This window comes from Myxocyprinus asiaticus, chromosome 18 (assembly GCF_019703515.2).
Source record: "Myxocyprinus asiaticus isolate MX2 ecotype Aquarium Trade chromosome 18, UBuf_Myxa_2, whole genome shotgun sequence".
Classification (NCBI taxonomy): domain Eukaryota; kingdom Metazoa; phylum Chordata; class Actinopteri; order Cypriniformes; family Catostomidae; genus Myxocyprinus; species Myxocyprinus asiaticus.
In genome coordinates, this window is record NC_059361.1 from 41766743 (window position 1) to 41781154 (window position 14412).

At 38.9% G+C, this 14412-nt stretch overlaps 1 protein-coding gene across 2 annotated transcripts; it reads right to left on the reverse strand.

The window, feature by feature from the left end:
- Positions 1-1800: 1800 nt before the first annotated feature.
- On the reverse strand, positions 1801-10049 carry LOC127456107 (hepatocyte nuclear factor 6-like). Of its 2 annotated transcripts, none has more exons than XM_051724440.1 (2): positions 8792-10049; positions 1801-5124 (listed from the first exon to the last, which is right to left on the reverse strand). In XM_051724440.1, exons 1-2 carry the CDS (start codon positions 9870-9872, stop codon positions 4832-4834), a joined length of 1374 nt encoding a protein of 457 aa, XP_051580400.1. In that variant the 5' UTR covers positions 9873-10049; the 3' UTR covers positions 1801-4831. The 2 variants fall into 2 exon arrangements, with proteins under 2 accessions (XP_051580400.1, XP_051580399.1); XM_051724439.1 differs by having other exon boundaries at positions 8777-10049.
- Between the last annotated feature and the right edge of the window lie 4363 nt (positions 10050-14412).

The following is a 14412-nucleotide window of genomic DNA, read 5'->3' on the forward strand; positions in this document are numbered from 1 at the left end:
TGTTTAATTAGCCAACTTGTGTCCAGTTAGGGTTGCCAGCTGTCCCGTGTAAGCCGAGACGTCCCATAGTTTCAAGTAGGAATTACTGCAGCCCGGAGATCTCCAAACGGGGACGGAAACTCCAAAAAAAGGCGGGAAAACGCCAGAGGGGGGTGTGTTACTCCAGAAGGGGGCTGGGTCACACCAAAAGAGGACGGCACTTCCACCCACGGTTAGGGTCTCTGTATGTATTTGCTGGAATGTTTGGAACCACTGCCCCTTTTTGGAGCTCAGTCTGCAGCTATATCCTTCTCCATACTTTGGCCGAAATGAAGACGTCCCTTACAGGCTGTCTATTGAAGCACTAAAAAAATTTAAAGCATCCTGTATTCTCGTAAAGTTGGCAACCCTAAATCCAGTAACCATCTAGAAAATAAAAATGCTTATTTTGCATTTTTATTCCAATAATAATAATAAAAAAATGTCTTAACTTTTGACAGAGAAAGAAATTTTAAAAAATGACAGCTGATATATCTTCTGGTTCATACAGAAATAAAAATGGAAGGACAAGTCAAGCACATTGCATGTTGTATACAGCATATTTTTGCAAATTTAGTAGGTTATTCAGGAATTCAACGGATACAGAAAATAAGAGGAGTCTGCTAGCCATTTTGTTTGCAATTCTTTTAGCTACCTCTAGTGGCGAAGACATGACAAACTTTACAGAATATTCACACTTTCAACCTCACCATACATTCACACACCGATTCCTGTTTTTTCTTTGCAGATTTATTAGACTTTGCTCATTGTCAGTACACAAGTTCGCACCAAAATTGACAGATATCAGATGGCACTAGGCTGTGGTGCCACATCAATTAAAAACTGACCCAGCGATGTGGCCCCGCCCACGGCAGACCCGCTGCCCCGCCTAGACTCCACCCACACTGTATATGACCCAGCAAAGTGAGCAGAACTTTCAGCACTCTGTCCAGAAAAGTCTACGATTGTACCATTTTGCAGTAAATGCCCCAAATACTGCCCTCTACTGGTTCATACCTATCCAGACAGCAAATGACCTCACAAACGCCAGTGCTTTTGCAAAAATTATACTACTTTCTCTCCTGTCAGAGAAACGACCCCCCCCCAATCTTTGGATGTGCAGCAATACCAATAAAACAATGATTTGAAATACAAAAGACAAAATTATTGAAAACATTTAAATAAAAGTAAATTAAAAACATCACGCTGCTTCGTTCCGTCTGCGCTGCGACAGAGAATGGGCGGACCATTTGGATCTCTGCCAGTGTTTTAGTACATGGGCCAAAGTGCCAACTAACACACAAACACAGAGGAATGGAAATTCATCGATATATCTACACTTCAGTTCAGACATATGGCTGTAACTAAAATGAATGTCCATTTTTTTGTTTTGTTTGTTTTTTCAACAGACAAATAACCTACTATGTACAAAACTATATTTAATTACAAATACATAAATTAAAACAGAGGTTAAGCAATAAAAAAATGCAATTAAATTAATGGGAATTACAACACGGTAGCAGAGGAAAGTGAACGTAAAGACAGTATCACAGCAGTTGGTTTTACCCTGTAAAAAAGAATAGTCAAACATCCTTAAGAGTATTGGAATAACACAAGGCTTGATCAAAAATAAGCTTCTCTTTTCATTCCTGCAAGTTTCACGGAATCACCGAAACCTGCCTTTGGTGACCAAAACGAAACACTTTAGCTAAAACCGTCAAAACAAATACTCATAAAGCTCACCCCCCCCCCCCCCCCCCCCCCACGTAACATCAACCATTACCAAACTAGTTCAGTTCTGCCTTAATCACATAAACTCTCTATACAACAGAACTGTGAAAATGTATTAATATGAGGTATTCCGAGATATCGGTAAAGACATGCACGGCCTAATCGGTGGACACACCCACATATGATGAGAGGGCGGGGCTAGAGGTGGCAGATTTGGTGGGGTGGAGCTTTGGTTTGTCAGCAAAAGAAGTGGTCAAAGCAAGAGAAATTCCTTTGGTCTGTTTTCATTGTATGGTCGTGCTGGCAAAAGCACCACGGTGAGAGAGAAGAAAAACTCCTTGTTTTCTTCGTCAGTGGCCCTTCCACAGGCTGAGGTATTCAGAGAGTTAAAAGGTGGGAGTTGAGAGGTCAACGGCGGTTTAACACTTTGGTTCAAGCAAGGCACTCGTCCTGTGAATTTAACACATGTCTGCCGAGGGCGTTGTTATACGAGCACAGATGAGTTCTAGAGAGAGCGAAGGAGAGGAGGAGAGAGGGAAAGGGAATGGGGGGCTGGAAAACACGCCATCTATTCATCCACCATTTCATTCATTTAGGCCGTGCAAAGAGAACAAATCTTTGGTATTCTTTGGTATCATTACTTTGATAGAAATCACGAATGGAAACGGACTGAGGTAGCATCTTTGGTTCACACTATAAATATCAGCAGGTCTTAACATGTTTTTGTAAATTTTTTTCCTTCTTTTCTACACGAGGAAGCAGCGCTCTTTTATATATGCTTCGATGTTGTAATAGTCGTAAATACCAAATATATGTTTTAAAGCTAAACCACACCACAAGAGACAACAAGGCCAGATATCTTGTGAGTCTGAGTGAGTGTCTATGAAACGAACGCATTATCCTGCTTCAGGATCACATTCTCTATAATGCTTTCTTCCTAGTTGTGAAATGCATAGAATGTGCTTCCCTTCTATCGAACAGGGTTTGGGGCCTAGATGGGGACACTACAGTGAAAATTATACATTATGCAAAGAAATAGACTTTCTCATATGATGGCCTTTGGCTTATGTTTTTAAGAGACCATGCTGACAGTGACAAGTCATTCAAGCTGTTTTCTGTCCATTAACATTGAAGGAGAAGTAAATGAGCAGCTCATGGTGAGAAACTTGGTAATATGCAATCGAAAATATATGCTGTGAAACAATTCAAACCGAATCCAAGACAAAACAATCTGAAATTCAACCGGCTTCCTCTAAATGTGACATTTATAAGGTACTGTAAGCATCAAGGTTTGCTGACATGTGTTTTGAAGGCGGGGTTTCGGAGAGAGGGGGCGTGGTCGAACCCAAGGAGGCGGTCCAATTTGGCGGCATCTAATTAAGTTTGGCGGAAGGTAGCAAATCTGCTAAAATTGCTTGTTGCCTAGCGGTGGGGGGGGGGGGGGGGGGCAGATGTCAGAAGTTTCTGAGGGACGTCAATGCACCCCCACCCCACCCCTTGACCCAGCCATGAACGTGTTGAATAAATGACTAGGTAACCCACTATAAATTACTACTTACTTTCCTAAAAATGTAATCAGATTACTTTCACAGATTACTTCATCTAAAAGTAATCACATTACTAATTACTTTTGTTACATTCTAAAACACTTTTCCCAGAAGTGTTTTTGCTTTTCCAATCAATGACTTCAAAATAGTGTCGATATTTCTTGTTCGTTGTCGTACACCCTTCAGCTCACATAATGCAAACAGATGTACATATGAACATATGAATTAATATTTTAAATGTATTATACATAAATAATATTGTTACCCAAGTAATTACCTTCTTTGAAAGTCAGTAACTGTAATCTGATTAAATATTTTTTTAAATGTAATGTGTTCCACTACTTTCTGACTAAAAGCAACTAGATTCCATAAGGAATTACTTTGTTATCAAATTACACCCAACACTGCTTACAGCACCTTTAATGTTCATAGAATTGTGCTCAAGACATAACTAACAGCTGTGATAAATGACAAATCCAAGTGTTTAGTTATGTCATGCATTAGTATCTTTGGCAAACCCATTCAAATAATATGTGTTTTTTTTTTTTGTTTTTTTTGATGGACATGGATACGAAAGGGTGACAGGTGCTAGTAAGTATAAATTCATCTTTGGTTTTCAGCCACTGGCTTTGAAAAATTTAAAATATTGTACAGGTAAAAAAGGCAGGTTAAAGCTAGCAAAAATCTCCTTGAAATAATCACAAGAAAGGGCTGAGGCAGGAATGGGTTGCGGGCAGAGCTGTGTCCTCACAGAGGCATATTTGTTTTAGAACAATTAGGAGATGACTAAAGTTGAATGGCTAAAGTACTTACTGTTTATATGACCAGATTGGATTATACGTTTACTGAGTCACCTGATTTAAACAGTCAAAGGGGCCCTGATGAGAGGGAATCAACATAGTTTGGCCTGATTTAAATAACAAAATACATGTGTGTCTTTGGTTTTACCATCTGTGATTGATAAGAGGTGAAGATGGCAAGTGCACATGTATTTTTGGGCTCTTATGTAACTTTTCCAACAATTAGGAAGAAAGCACTACCCTGAGGATGAAATTGAGGCCAACCATTGTCTAGATTCTACACCACCTGATTATGTTTGGTGTCTGAAAACGCACAGATGAGCATGTGACGTCAGGCATTACACTCGCGGGTCAAGTTTTCAGACAGTGGTCACAGAATCTGACATCAGCGTTCATTACAATCACTCCAGGTTTGAGATAATGTTCAATCATTGACGAGAAAAAGTCCTTGAAAGCAACCGTTCATATAAAAAAAAAAAGCAAGTGTGTTAAGATGGGCGCATGACCAGTGATTGGAGTGTAATTGCTCTTTGTTGTAGTATGTCAGACATAAACGAACGAACAAAGTCCAAAATGGCGGTCAAAGCAGTCTTTGGTGTTTTCTTTGGATATTATAAATATCGGTAATGTACAAGTTTTAAGGGCAAATCGCTGTCTAAAATTGTCTTTTGTTAAGTTTTCTTTGTTTAAAGCTTTTCCACCGAAGTTTTTTCCCATTATGCAGCCGTTACTCCATCATGCTTTGGTACAAGTGCTGGAGGAGGAGGAGTTGGCTGAGTTGGAGCTGCCGTCATCCAGCCACTTATCGAGGCTCCGTCGACGCGCGTTCATGAAGAAGTTGCTGACAGTGGTGAGCTCCAGGCCCAGCTGCTGAGAGATGGTGATTTGTAACTCTTTGGGCGGACGCTTGTTTTCTTTGAATATTGCATGTAAAGTCCGACGCTGGACATCAGTGAAGACCAGCCGGGGTTTCTTGGAGAGGCTCCCCCGCTCACCTTTACCGTGCTCCTGCTCCTTTCTCTTGCACGCTGAAAGAACAAACGGTTGACATGCAGAAGTTAGTCATAAAATACCCAAATCTTTGCCAAACATATATGAAATGACATGATGGTAAACATTCTGAAGCAAACTCATCTATCATGAGACGATGTGAGTGGGTTTTTTGATGATAAAAATGGTTATTCACGCAAATCAGTAAAAAACCCAATAACAAAACCGATCATTTGGGTTTGCATTGACATTTGAATGCAGGAGCTAATGGTACTTTTGCAGTTAGTGGAACTGTCCTTGGTGCTTAAATCAAGACACAAGCATTATTAAGCACTACTGCAACCAATCCAATCTTGAACTGGCTGTCAGTAAATATATATATATATATTATCAGAAAGTATAGCATACTGATTTTTCTTCAGCTCTTTGTGTGTTTTATAATCCTAGTGGGTTGCGTAACCGTTACTGAGGAAACCGCCAGAGGGCGACTACAGTCTGCTTCCTTCAACATACAAACCTGAACATGGTATTATTTTGTAGGTTAAATGACAATTCTGCACCACACTTTCCCTCTGGCTCATTCTATGGTAAGTTTTGCACAATATTTTGTCTTCTGCAAACACAAGGCACACTCTCATTTAAATATCTATTGCTCGAATGTATTGACTATACATGTGTATATATGTAGTGTATATATATATATATATATATATATATATATATATATATATATATATATATATAATTGCAATTTATTTCATTCTAAATTATCACAGCTTTCTCTCTTTTTGTCGTTTCTGTAATAGCCTTCGATAAGCCTTTAAAATATTGTCTAGTCGTGTTAAAAAAAAAATAAATTAAAAAAATAAAAATAAAAAAAACTATGCACAGGGAAGGCTCTTTGAGACTGTGGGTAAAAATTAACAAAAGCAAATGAGCTCGATATCAGGTGCCATAAATCAAAACCTTCATGCGCTCATGCACAAGGCCACTGTGACGAGACCCACGCGGAATCCCAGGGAAATAACTGCGAACCTCTTTATCCTTCAACACGATTGATCATCACATATACTGTTTGTCTGCAAATCATTAGACAGGCGCCAGATAAGCGCGCACACGAGGGCGCGCCCACGGTCACTTATTTCAAACAGTGTCACCAGCATGTATCATAGAGGAAAAACACAACCAATCTTTCGATCAGGTCGAAGACTATGAATTTATACTATATAATACCTGATGTAGTCATTAACATATATTATTTAGGTATATAGGCTATATAACACTGCATAACATGATATAATAATATAATAGCCTAACAGATAAGTAATAAATGCAGACCTATATTAAAATATTAATATATGTGAAAATACATGTCAGTCTCTGTTTGAATGCACACTTGTTGTCTGTTAAGCATTATATAATTATACTGTATAATAAAGTTATTATAGTTATCCGTGTTACCGAAAATGCATTCATATTTGAGTTTAGACACTTGCAGTTTACAAACAGACTAGACTTAAATAAAAAGCCTCTGTATATGCTAACAGCTGTTTTCGTGAAATCTTTAAATGTAAAATTACACAGTCTGCCACGTAAAAATTATTCATTGCCAACGGGATTTTATTTATTTATTCATAATAAGATTACAATAATTTATTTACAGGGTGTCTAGAGTTTCAACCGCCAATTTATTTCCACAAATAAAATTATTAGAAACAATAAATGATCTTAATCAATATTGTTTAACTAAACTCAGTTTTTATGACTGGAACTATTTAGATTTAATGAGGATAACGAGGACAATCTTATATTTGTGTTTCTTTTTCTAATGAAATAATACAAGGATGACTTCAGTGTGTTCCTAAAAAATGACAAATCCTCATCATATGCAACTATAGGTTAAAATAAGAAAAACAAATAGTTACGGAGAAACGCAGTGGATAGAAACACAAAAATGAGGTGTAAAAGAGCTGTGATGTGAAAGAGTGCTGACTGCTGAATGAGCTACTTTCATTACTAAGGGAAAGGAGAAGGCAACTGAATTTGTAGAATCAATATGCCAATTCTATATTTACCTCTCAGTAGGCCGATCACATACCCTCAACCATATGTACTTAATCAATAATATACATGCTATCTGCAAACTTCACTCTTAAAAACATAGCCTAATTTAACGGAATAAGAAAAGAATCTTACTAAATCAAAGAAAACTTAATCAAATTGACATGTAATCAAAAAATTATTATTATTATTATTATTATTATTATTATTATGCAAAATAACAACTTTTTTAAACCTTTCGGTAATGACAAAAAGAAAACCTGGATAAAACACAACACATTAAAATGCATTATATGAAAACGAAATAACCCGTTCTTTACAGAAACGTGTGGGCATTGAAATGTTCTGACATAAATTCTAATATTTAGGCCCATTAAAAATTATTTAGACTAAATATAACACCAAAAATAAATAAATAAATAAAATTAAATTAAAATAAGCATTACATAGCAAATACTGAATCTGAGCCAAACAAAACAAACTCAGCCAAACCTCACTGCAATTTCGCATTTTGCCCTGACATTGAAATGAATAACAACAATCGAAACGTCTATTTTGAAAAACAGAATTTTTACTTAGGATGTGAAATAACGAGCAATATACACGTAAGATAACACACAGATAAAGGGCAAATGAAAATATACACGCACACTTTTCATAATTTTAATGCACATTTTGCCACGAAAAGTAAAAGTACATTTTAATGCATTTTCTTTAATTACAGCTTTTTATTGCATGCATGAATTAATTAATTCCTCACTCTAATATGTGTAATGACATTCATGATTGAGTGTGTGAAAAAAATAAAATAAAAGAGAGACCCTTTGTTCTTTAGCTGCTAATTTAAAAGGATCATTGACCCCCAAAGCCGCCCGCCAGTTGATTCTAATCTACTCGTGAGGCAAAAGAATGGAGCCCCATCAGTTAATTAAGAAAACCTACACAGGGAACACGTCACTGCAGCTAGACAACAGATGAAGAGACCCAAACAGTGGACTGAAAAGCATGTTTTTTTTTTTTTTTTTTGCAAACGTAAACACACTGCGACACGGATTCAAAACCCATTTCAGTGGCGCACAAAACCCCCAAACACGGTTTTCTGCATATTTACGCACATCAGTTCAAAGGATCATTGTATTCTCTAGACGTGACTCTATTTGAACGTAACGTGCAGATCTACTTAAGAATAAAGAAAGATTTCTAGATAATGGCCATAAGCGTGGCGCATGGACAACTGGACATTGGGACCCTCGTACTGTATCCATTTCCACATGGAGACAATGGCACTGTGGCCACCGATGCTTTCCATACGCGCATTTCTGATCACAATCTATTTCTGTCGGACCATATTTGTAAGTATATGTTGTAAGATCTTTAAATAGCCCGAAACAAACAAGCAAGCCAAAACAAACCCATTTCTAACGATTTATGGCCACGCGGGATCACTTTTCCCAGGCGGTCAATATTATGCATCGAGAACGCAAGTTTGAAGGTATCAATATAAAGCAAAGAGACACAAAATAAACGAATACAACTGCACAGCTTTAAAAAGTGAGCTCGGTAGAAAAGTAGATTTGTAGAATGAAATGAGCGTGATCCATTTAGGAAAAGAGAAGAAGTGTGTATTACCTATTGTTCTCTCACCTGCGAGCCTGAGCGCGGACATTCTCTGGAACTCAGGCTCCTGCAACCATTTCCACATCCTACGAAAGGTCTCCCGGCCGGACTTAAGCTTGCTCCAGGGCTTAGGGTTCCGGAGCAGGTCCGAAAGCGTCCCCTGCGAGCGGCACAGCACCCTCTGCGCGAAGATGGCCTGGGGGATGCTGTATCTTTTCAGTTCCGTGGTGATCCTTTGGGCCACTTCTTTGGTATTGACCTCTTCCATCTGGCCCGAATTGCTGCTGTTGTTGAGCTGCGATCCCGGCGCGGAGGAGTGGCTCTGCTCCCGCGTGGAGCCCAGCACCTGCCCGTGGCCCTGGGCGTTCAGATGGCCGTGAGGGTGATGGTGGATGCCGTTGATCTGCACCATGCTCGCCGATGACGCGCTCATGTGCTGCTCCCCATGTCGGGCCAGCATGGCGGGGTGGTGCGCCTCGAATCCGTTGGGGGTGAGCATCTTCTCGGCGGGCATAGTCGCCCCGGGGTGCGCGTAGGGCGGCAGCCCCTGCTGGGAGTTGTGGATGCCGCTCAGTCCGGACCCCGAAAGGGGCGACAGGCTCTGCCCCATGCTGGCCATGTCCTTGTGGTAGGGCGAGTAGAGGTTGTTCATCGGGGCCAGACCCCTATCGTCCCTCATCAAGGTGAAGCTCCCGCTGACGTTGCCCGGGAGCCTTTGGTGCGGGTGATGATGGTGGTGATGGTGATGATGGTGGTGATGGGGGAATTTGTCGGACACGGTGGAAATGGGGGGCAAGGGCTGCAGCGGGGTGAGGGTGGTGTAGGTGCTGCTCATGCTCATCCCGGGGGTAGCCTCGCATGCCATGCTCATGGCCGGGTGCAGGTGGGTGGAGAGCCCGGGGTGCTCCGGGGGCCGGTGGTGATGATGATAGTCGCCGCTGTCCAGGATCGACGCCATGCCCATGGAGCGCGCATGGGCTGACAGACTGCTCCGATGGCTCCTGTGATGAGCGCCGTCTCCGGTCATCAGATCCGCCGCGCTGTGAACCGAATCATGGCTCACTCCGTGCAGATCTCCAATGTTCTCCATGGACAGCTGGGCGTTCATGATACGTGCAGGCGTGTGGACAAATCATCTATCTGATATAGCGGAGCCGCGTCCAGAGAAGTGCTCTCATTAGAAAAGTTCAGCTATTTTTTATTTATTTTACCTCGAGTAATTGTTCTTGCCTTTTTTTTTTTTTTTTTTTCAATTTTTTCTTCCCCCCTCCCCCTCCCCCCTATATTTTATAAAGTTTTGTTATTTTTCTAACCGCTTTGGTAGAGAAATGTTAAGGCCCCCGTCCCTTCAGCAGTGCATGGTGTCAGTGTGCTCGCGTCCCTCGCCATCTCTTGCCATGTCTGCTGTTGTTTCGCTTTCTTCAGAGAGTGCTGCGCCACACGCACGCGCATTCGCGCTCACCGCGCGCGTCCCCTCCCATGACGAGCACAGCCAGCAGACACGCGCTGGCTTATTAAAGAAGTTGCACCCCATTATCCTGTATAAATAGCATGATCAACTTCACATTAACCGTTATGTAAAAAAAGAAATAAATAAAAAAGAAGGGCATTTATCAACAAATATTCAGTGATTGGAGTTGAATTGGAGGTTTTCTTAAAAGTGCCCTGTTTTAATATTCATGTGATTTTAAAGTCTCATCATAAGCGTGAATGATGCATAAATAATGGAAATTAGTTTAGCAGAACCAGGGGCGTATATTCCTGGGGGGATGGGGGTAGGTAAAAAAAAGTAAGTACCCCCCACCCCCCAATATAAATATAAACCCCAATATTTATACAATGATCAATGGAAACATGTAAATGCTTCTCGCTGCAATCCCCCAATGTTGAAGAAAAATCTAAGCCCTTGAGCAGAACCTCCTTAATAGGATGGGCGCAGTAAACACACTTCCGGGTTCACCTGGGGGACTTTGCATGCATTCATTTGCATACATATTAACATTAGTTCTTGACCCAAACTTTGAGAAATGCTTACATGCAAATATCACTACAAAAATATCAAAATATACAAATAATCACGAAAATATAGACTAAAACATTTTGTATATTCATTTATGGTAAAGATACACCTAATGTAGGCTGCTACATTTTATGACATCAAATTGACAGCAAGGAAATGATCCACACTGACGACTGGTAGAATATAAGATATGTTTTTAATTTCAGAAAAGCATATACATATTGCTGAGTTGGAGTGTGTTTTGAGGATCAGGCACAGACGGACTGGTAATAGAAAGGCTGGACAGATGTTTCCATTGTTGTGCTATTAAGAGTAACGAACCAAGCCATCAGGAGTGTGTCCCGCTTCCGTGGCCTATCAGAATAATGACACAGCACATTACGTTTCATGGGTGAACTTCACTTTGTAGGCTACTCATTTCAAAATGAATGAGGGAAACCCCGTTTATATAGAGAAATAGTAAGCAATGTTATAAACACACTTGCTTGAATGCCTAAATAAGATGACGTTGAATCCGTCTTAACAGAAAACATTAACAAATTAAATCCATTTCAAGATAAGTTATTGTCCCGCAAAGGAAAACAAAAGAACAACAATGCAATTTTGCAATTTTGCAATTTGAATAACATAAATGCAATATTTGGAACATGTTAAATAGGCCTACGAACACATTTTTGGAAGCTGGCAGACACACACACACACACACACACACACACACACACACATGTTGGTGCAGCTGTCATTATGAGGACTCTCCATAGACATAATGATTTTTATACTGTACAAACTATATATTCTATCCCCTAAACCTAACCCTACCCCTAAACCTAACCATCACAGAAACCTTTCTGCATTTTTACATTTTCAATAAAACATCGTTTAATATGTTTTTTTTTTAAGTGATTTGAATTATGGGGACACTAGAAATGTCCTCATAAACCACATTTATAGCATAGTGGCCCCCCCCCCCAGTGCATACCACTTTGCACGACTTCACATTGTGTATAGATAAAATTCGACTCCAAAAAGTCAGTTTCATGTCCACTCAAGCGAAAGAACGGGATAAGTGGACAGTTAGAAGCCCGGTGAAAGCGTCCAAACGCCCGGGTGGGGTAACAGCTTGCAGCGGTCAGTCCTGAGGCCCCCGCTCGCCCTGCACGCATATAGGGGACATGTCAAAGGTAACGCTTCAAGACAGCTGCGGGGGGAGGGAGACAGATTAACTTTTTCAGACTTTTCCTTGTAAATTAGGGACCTGCTTAGTGACAAAACACATACATCTGTCAGGGTCAAGAACAATACCATCCGGATTAACGAGTTAAGAAAATTAACAAGTTAAACTGCGACAAATTAGAAGTCAACTCGGATCGTTTATGAGGATCTGACATGTGGCGACAGTAGTATATTAGCTATAACAACAATAGGGTTATAATAATAATAATAATAATAATAATAAACTACTGAGGTGAAAGAAACCACAATTATAGTCACTCAAAATTGTGTCGACATAAACATTTAACAAATGTAAATTTAGAAAAACATATTAAAAAAACGTTAACAATATTTTACCACTCATTGGGAATTCACAGTGGTAACAAACTGTCTGGCACACGACCTGATTTATTTTCACATAAACAACAGTATATACAGTGCAGGCCGCAGACTTTGCATGAGCACCATCGACCATTCATTTGATGAAAGATCGTATTCAAGCACGAAATTTAGTAGCAAGCCACATCAGCGCACATTCTCATAGTGATCGATATTTTTCATTCGCACTCGTGTCTCCGTGACGTGTTCAGCTGTGTGTGTGTGTGTGTGTGTGTGTGTGTGTGTGTGTGTGTGTGTGTGTGTGTGTGTGTGTGTGTGTGTGTGTGTGAGTGGGGTGATGTAGGGTCTTTCTGTTGAGGTCTAGTACTTAAGCATCTCTCTTTGCCTCTGTTGTACAGTAATGGTGACAACAAGATTAGCTAATATTACAAGATAAAATTAATGTCTTTAAAATGACTTTAAAACCTCTCATAGCCTATTAATAACATTATCAATAATATGTTTTTTATTAATGATAAGTGAAATATAATATTTTTAACAAAGAAACAGTCAAATACGTTAAAAAAAATATATAGCCCAGGCTGTTTTACGGGTCTGTAAAAAAAAACAAAAAAAAAAAAAAAAATATATATATATATATATATATATATATATACATATATATATATATATATATATATAAAGAATTCGTCATTAAAATGTCCAAAACAAGCTCTATTAATATTTTTTCAGTGGGATTTACCTCATTAACTCATAAGGCAGTGGCAATGAAGCAAATATTGATTATAAAACAGATTCTCCGTTTAACATTTCTTAATGGGGTAGATGCACTCACTCTCAAAGAATATTCAATTATTTAAAGACTTCTGCTGCTGAACTTTCCCTCAAATCGTTAATTGGGCGCCTGTGTTTTTATTTGCGACGGTTTTAGAGCCACTTTACTTTAAATATGAATCAAAGGCAAACCTGAAGCACTGCAATATGCCATTATATGAAACAAATAACAGCGCAGATCAATACAGAGTCAAATGTTACCACCGCAAATTGACGCTAATTTGGAAATAACAGAATTAAACGAATTTTCAAATATCAGTCAACAACTGGAATGTTTACGTTATGCCTATGCGCTTATATTAGTGCGATAAAAAAAAAAAAAAAAAAAAAAAAATAGGCAAGGGGACTTTAGCTACACAAATTGTAATGTTTTTAAGTCTCTATATAATCACTTTTATAGTCATCATAATTTACAAAGCACTAAAAATATTGAAGCTGGTTGACATCACATGTTCTTTTCTATTCTGTAAACTATATCAGCATTGTGTAATTTATTTTTTAATTGCGCAGAAAAACTTTCACAATTGCAAAACATTGTAAACCATTATTTTGTTTTTAGTTAAAATGCGAAATAATGCTATTTAAATAAATCGTTCAATATACTTTTAAGGTGAAATTTCATTAGTATTACTATAATTATTATTAGCTCTTTATTATTGTTATTATTATTATCATTTAGTTTATTAATTATTTCGTGTGAACAGTGGAGAGTTACGTTAAAAGAGAACAAACTTTCACAAATCATGTAGGTATGGTATTTAATAATTCTCATACGCGACTCTTAACCTTTATGACTATTGTTTTTACCATGTATGAGACCCGTCATTATAAAGGCAAACTGAATGGAAACGAATGAATCGTATACCTCAGAACAAGGCCTCTGAGATTGTCCCAGAAATATAGATTATTGTTATCTGTAAGACTCCCGGGTCTCAACGCTTTCAGTGCAGGGGATGATTGAAATATGCAACAATCGATAGTGGATTACATTAGCGGATCAATTTCTTTCAGTTGAAAGTGGAGTGAAAAGATACAATTACAGCAACACTTTGGGATGAAATAAGTAACTGAACGTAATAACTGATCGTTTTAAGAGGATCAGTAGGAGATCATTCGAAACTGTGTCCACCAAAGCTGTAATAAATTCAATAGCACATTTTTTCATTTCCATTTCTATGGAATCAATAAATCGAATTTTTAGAAAGTGTTTATCCCAACTTCAAGTGTTTCCTCCGGTAGCCTA